General features: G+C 43.8%; 1 protein-coding gene across 1 annotated transcript in view; it reads right to left on the minus strand.

Annotated features, from left to right (window-relative positions):
- COL5A3 (collagen type V alpha 3 chain) overlaps positions 1-6845 on the minus strand; it is a 130675-nt gene that overhangs the window by 53281 nt on the left and 70549 nt on the right. The window contains exons 24-32 of the mRNA XM_066612797.1: positions 5723-5767; positions 5280-5333; positions 4813-4857; positions 4471-4524; positions 4278-4322; positions 2728-2781; positions 1586-1693; positions 1453-1506; positions 1322-1375 (exon numbers count right to left, since the gene is read on the minus strand). Of these exons, the coding sequence (XP_066468894.1) occupies positions 1322-1375; positions 1453-1506; positions 1586-1693; positions 2728-2781; positions 4278-4322; positions 4471-4524; positions 4813-4857; positions 5280-5333; positions 5723-5767 (513 nt within the window). The remainder of the gene's footprint in view (positions 1-1321; positions 1376-1452; positions 1507-1585; positions 1694-2727; positions 2782-4277; positions 4323-4470; positions 4525-4812; positions 4858-5279; positions 5334-5722; positions 5768-6845) is intronic.

Raw genomic sequence — 6845 nt, forward strand, 5'->3', positions numbered from 1 at the left:
GCAAGAAACTTTAAAGTTATTTTTCCACTATTTGAAATCCACTGATTTTTTTTTTAAATCTACTAGGGGTTCCAATATGGAACCCCAGTGGATAATGAGGCACGACCTGTATATCTGGATTTTGAGAAGGTGTTTGACATGGTCTCTCACCGAAGGCTGCTGAAAAAACTCCACAGTCAGGGAATAAGGTCCTCTCATGGATTAGAACTAGTTGAAGACCAGGAAACAGAAAGTGGGTATCAATGGGCAATTTTCATAATGAAGAGAGCTGAAAAATCATGTGCTCCTAGGAACTTGGAACCAACAGTTTTTAATTTGTTCATAAATGACCTAGAGTTGGGGATGAGCAGAAAGGTGCCCAAATTTGTGGATGACACTAAATTTTTCCTCGTGGTGAAGTTCAGAAGGTATTGTGAAGAGCTCCAGAAGGATCTCTCTAAACTGGGAGAATGGGCAGCAAAATGGCAGATGTGCTTTAACGTAAGTAAATTAAAGTGATGCATATTGGGGCAAGAAATCAAATGCTTAGAATAATTTTAAAAAAGACTGAGAATAAAACAGCCAATACTATTACGCCATTGTACAAATCGATGGTTAGGCCATATCACACATGTGTCCAGTTCTGGTCATCACATCTCAAAAAGGATCTAGTGGAAATGGAAAAGGTATAGAAGAGAGTGACCAAAATGATTACTCGGTCGGCACACCTCCTTTTTGAGGAAAGGCTATAATGTCCGGTGCTGCTCAGCCTAGAAAGAAGAAGCTGGAGAGGGGAATGTGATTGAGATGTACAACATTAAGCATGGGGCAAAAAATGTAGATAGAAGGAAGTTCTTTTCCCTCTTATACAATGCTGGAACCAGGGAATAGCCACTATAATTGACTAGGAGGAGAACATATTTATTTATCCAGCATATAATTAATCTGTACAGGATGTGGTGATGGCATCTGGCCTAGATACCTTTAAAAGTAGACTGAACAGATTTATGGAGGAAAAGCCCATCACAAGCCATGATGACTATATGCAATGTACAGGTTTTAGAGGTGGCCCATCTCTAAATATCAGGTAAAAGGTAGTGGCAACAGGATGCAAGTCTCTTGTTGTCTTGTGCTCTCTCAGAGGCAACAGGTGGGCCACTGTGAGATACAGGAAGCTGGACTATATGGGCCCTTGATCCAGCAGGACTCTTTTTATGTCCTTATGTTTTTGGGTTCTCTTGCCCTCTGGAACCGCTATTGTGCTTTCTTCCCATTCCTGGGTGTATCTTTTCCATCCATATGCTTTCAAGATATAGGTAACATGTCTCCAAATTTCACTCACCCGCTTGCCTTTTTCCCCAATGAGGCCCAAGGGCCCTAGGAATCCTGTTGAGCCCTGTGGAAAGACAAAACAGTGAAACAGACAATGACCACAGCCAACAATTCCTTACCCCAGCATCCTCTCACACCCACCTTAGGTCCCTGACGGCCTGGGTAGCCTGGCAGGCCTGGCACACCCAACTTGCCCTGTGGAGAGAAACAAATATCAGTGTCTGGATGTGCCCAGAAAAATAGAAACAGGAAGGTTAATAGGATAGTCGCTCACCTTCTCACCAGCTGGGCCAGGAGAACCTGCTTCCCCCAGAGGTCCTACTTGCCCCTTCAGCCCCTCAGGGCCATCCTCACCACGTATGCCCAATGGCCCACCATCACCCTGTCAAGAAATGAAAGAATTAAAAGAGTTCTGGATAGGGGTGGTTACAGAAATTTGGACTGAACATATTCTCAATTTGGTGATTCAGAGACTCCCCAGTGCAACAAATGGAGTAATTTAGGAAAATGGTTCAGACGAGCATGCTTTAGGCTGGAGGCTATTTGCACCATTTATTTTAAAGGGGAAAGGTAGTGTGTGGAAACTGACAGTATTTTGCTAATGCATACAGAGCAGTGTCAACTTTTTTTCATCTAAAGCAACAGGTGCATGGAATTTTTCCAACAAGCAGAGAGAGAGAGAGAGAGAGAGAGAGAGAGAGAGAGAGAGAGAGAGAGAGATGCATCCCAGTCCAATTCTGCAGGGTGTACAGTAGCACACATAATGAAAACTTCATGTTCTCCCCAGAAGCCAAATGCAGAATTGGCAGCGCACTCACAGGATAGAATCAGTGAATACCAGAGGGACGTTTAACCCTTCCCTTGTTTGCCAATTCTCTCCCACAAACAAGTCCCCTCATGGCAGTTTTTAATTCCATGCCCAAAAAGTATTTGGCTCTGAAACCAGAAGTAAGCCCACCTCAAGGAAAATAGCACTTGGGAAGGAGCATTTACAGAGAAAACCAGTGGGCATGGGAAAGGCAAAGTCTCACTCTCCCACCAGCTCTCCAGCTATAAATGCTTCAACAAATGCAGGTCTGGACACACATATTTGCTAAAGCAACATGTACCTAATATGATGCCATTTGCAATGCTATAAAGCGTGTTCTGCTGTCGGAATGCTAGTTCACACAGTAGACCTTCCCCTTAGAATTGGGCTGTGAATCCGATAATGAAAAGAGCTTCATACCACCTCTTTTGTGTTTATTTTTTGGAGCCTCTACACTTGCCCATCCCTCCACTGAGCAGTTTCTGTCTGAAACCTTTATTGGCATATCAACACAACACAATTAAGACACTGAGCAGTTTATAGCTCCTTAATGAGCCCCCCCTTCACACATTCAAAATCAATAGCATCCTTGAGAGGTTATCACTCACACGGTCACCCTTTGGGCCCATGTCACCCTTGAAGCCAGGGAATCCATCTTCTCCCTGGAGAGGGACAAAAAATAAAAACCAGAGCAGAAGGAATGCTTAGGCATTTACGCATGGACCTGAGAACTGGGGAAAGTAACCCAGTGACATGCATATCCATGATATAAACTGAAATTCTAATCTACAGTTTTTCTTCCAAACCTAGCTTTGATGATGCTCAGAGTCCATTCCCTTGACTCAAAATCTGTACTTGCCACTTCTACCACCCCTTTGTAAAACTAGCATGATTCTTCAAAAACAGGCCTGAGCCATGCAGTTGTAGGATGTTTGGGAAATGTTAGAATATTACCTATATTTAAGAGTGGTACAAGATTTCACATGTTTGATTGGCTTAGGGTACATTGCTGTACGTATCTACTCAAAAGTAAATCCCACTGAGTTCAATCCGACATACTCCCAGAGAAGTTTATATAGGATTGCAGCCTAAATCTGACATAAATTTCCTCTATAAGTCAGCTTCAGTCATGCACAACTGGCTGGCAACAAGCCAGTTCAAACTTGACTGCATACTTTGAATTTATGTTCTTCCAATATGAATTTCTCTAACACTCCCACTTATGGATTGATGCTTTATGGAAGGATTTTAGGAGAAAAAAATGTCTTAAAGCTGAAATCCTATACACACTTGCCTAGAAGTAAGTTCCACTGAACAATGGATTTACTTCTAACCAGACATGCATGGGATTGGCTGTAAATTTGGCAAATCCATACTGAACACCATGACCTTAAAATCCATCAACAAGCAAGGAAACTCCTGCTTTTATTTTTTTTTTAAAGTATATCTCAGAAGCCAAATTTGAACATGTTTGAAATTAAAAACTGAAATTTAGATGGATTTCAAATTTGTACAAGATTTTATTTCCTCACCATACTGTTTTCTAGATCAAGGCGACCTGACCAAGGAAACTACAACTGATAACATTCATCCCATGAAACTGACCCAACTCCTAGTATCAGACTTCACTTGTTGGGTGGCCCTTAATTCCCATTATCCCCCAACATTAGCACCAACGCAGCCATGTGTGCACCATCAAAGGGGGGGGAGATAGGACAGACAGCAGGAGGTAAGTAAAGTAACTATTTTTTTACTTATGCTCCAGTAGGCTGCCTGATTGCTTATGGGTCTCCTTGGATAAGTCTGCCAATGGCACAAGTCTGCCATTTTGCTGATATAAACCCAAGAAGATAAAGGGGGAGAGGTGAGCTGAGAAAGAAGGGATAGGTTCTTGGTGCAAGTTGCTACCACCTTTCCAATCCCCATAGGATTGGGGCTTTAGTGAATTAACAACTCTGGAAGTATACTAAAAGGTGACTGAACTCAGTGTTCACTCTGTCTCAGCGCTGCATCCTACATACATTTGCTTCTCTCCTAGGTTGACCTACATAATTCAAAAGAGTGTACCACAAACACAGAAAGCAGGAGCAGGCAAGTTGTACTCCAGAGATTGGATGAAAACAGTGAGAGACCTAGAATCACTATTGGAGACTCTTACCTTCTCACCTTTGCTGCCTTTCAAGCCCCTCACTCCAAAGGCCCCCTGCAGTAACACAGAAAGTTGTCTTACATTGAGTCAGACGGTCTAGTTCAGTATTGTTGATGCTGCCTAGCAGTGGCACTCCATGCTGGTGCCCAGATTCTCATTCTGGGTTTACAGGGGTTAGTAGAGAGAGGTATGAAGCACCTACCTTGACTCCTCGGGGCCCTGGATAGCCAATTGGCCCTGCTGCACCAGTTGGACCCTGAAGAAGAAAGATTTTTAGAACAATGTCCCCCAAATATTCCTTGAAGACACAATCAATATATCCAATCAGCATCTTATTTCTGAGTGGTTAGCATAGGGGACCCCATAAGAACAGCCCCACTGGATCAGGCCATAGGCCCATCTAGTCCAGCTTCCTGTATCTCACAGCGGCCCACCAAATGCCCCAGGGAGCACACCTGATAACAAGTGTAATAACCCCCTTTTATTTCTTCCAGTATCTCCTTAGCAAAAACTTAAACTCTGTATGGCAGATTCAGGCTTTTACCTGGGCTCCTTTCTCCCCAGCTGGCCCTTCTCTTCCTGGATGACCCTGGAAAGCAAAACAAGAGGCCCACTGGAATGATGGCACAGGCACATTTGGAGAAGAGATGCCTAATTAAAGACACTAACAAGGGAGCCAATAGTCTGGGAATGTACCAAAAGCAGTCAACCCTACTTATGGATGCTGTGAACACTGTAGAACTGAAGCTCAAGGTTAAGAGAAAATACATTATTTTTCCGGGGGAGGGGTAAAAAAAGTTGATTTTTCTTCTCCTGTTTTATTCGGTTGGTAGTTCCTTCATTGCCCACCAAGGAAAAATTGGGCACTGGAGAAAACACAGAATCCTATGAATACATTTTCTTATGCGGAATACCTGCCTTCTCCCACATATTGCAGCTGCTTCTAAAAGAGGAAGCCAGCCTCCTCTGAGTACCAGACCTATGAATTATTACAACTTCCTGTGCACTTACCGGGGGCCCATCCATCCCAGCCAGTCCTGGTATCCCTACTTTTCCTGGTGGACCCTGCAGGGTAGGAAAAGAGAGAGAGAGAGAGAGAGAGAGATGATAAGCAAGGCATTATTGGATTACTTAGGGCAAGAACATGTGAATTGTGATGGAAATGTTGTGGAATACAACTCCCAGGCAATCTTGACCTCCAAAATGATTCATTTTCTCCATAAAATTAGGCCAAGAATGGGTGAATTTTGGCTATTATAAGACTGCTTTATGACTGGGTATTTTCTGTATAGGTTAGAGATCTTCCCCAGTGTCAGGGTACACGCTATGAATACCAGAGCAAGCCCCCAAAATGTGCCCTGTCCTGTCCTCTAAACCATATTTACATACCAACTTTGGGATAAGCCTGCAATTAATGCCATGCCTAGAAGAGAAACACCTTGACTCCAACGTACCTTTTCACCTGGCAGACCAACAGGACCCTGGGGACCAGGCAGACCCTATGGGAAAGAGATGAATAAGTGGGGATAGGTGAAAATTACATGAAGGATAGGTTTCTTAGTTCTCATACAGTCTTGGTCATCCTGTGAATGAGGACACCTGAATCTGCCTTAGAGCACTGAAACTGTTCTGGAAGAGCCCTCAGTGCATTCAGTTCAAAAAGATTTTGCTCCTTTCAGTGGAAACAGGCTGTGCAGGGAACTGATTGGCTGGCCACCATGATGTCACAAAGGACATCTCCCACAGTCTCCAGTAAACTGATGACACCCAGCTCTGTCTCTATTTTCCACCATCTGTCAAGGAAATGAACTGGTGCCTGAAGCCAGCAAAGGACCTGATGAGGGCAAACAAACTGAAGCTGAACTCCAACAAGATAGAGGTGCTCTTGGTCAGTGGAACTGCTGGTTTGGAAACAGGGATTTCGGCTGTGCTGGAAGGAGTAAAACTACCCTTGAAAACAGAAGTTTGTAGTTTGGGGGTGTTCTTGGACCTAGTCCTGAGCAGCATTCCCACTAAGGTGCACGGAACCCTTTAGTAGCTCTGCAGTGCTGTGACTCATTGTGAAGCTGCCTCCAGAGTTCAGCGATGATGTCAACACTGAACATCCAGTTGTTGAAGTCCATACTGTGCAGAGCTTGGCTGGAAGCTGTGCAGCCACACCATCACACACCTCCCAGGTTTTGGCCAGGAGTACCCTTTACTCAACTTCAGCTAAGGTGCCAAATATGCCTGTTCCTTCTTAGTTCACATCTGACCCCATTGACACATGCCTTGGTGACAACACACTTGAACCATTGCAGTGATTCTATGTGGAAATGCTCTTGCTCAGAAACTTCAACTGATCCAGAATGCAGCAGCCCAGTTGCCGATCACATAACCCCACTATAGTAGAAATTGTGCTGGTTACAAGTGTGTTTCCAAGCACAATTCAAGGTGCTAGCTTTGACCTTTAAAGATTGAGCTGATTTGGGCCCAGGATACTCAAAGGATTGCCTTTCTCTTTACAAATGTACCTGCTCATTAAGAATAAAAGAGGCAATCCTCCTGTGTGTCCCACTGATAACAGAGACAAGATTG

Source organism: Tiliqua scincoides, chromosome 2, assembly GCF_035046505.1.
Source record: "Tiliqua scincoides isolate rTilSci1 chromosome 2, rTilSci1.hap2, whole genome shotgun sequence".
Lineage (NCBI taxonomy): Eukaryota > Metazoa > Chordata > Lepidosauria > Squamata > Scincidae > Tiliqua > Tiliqua scincoides.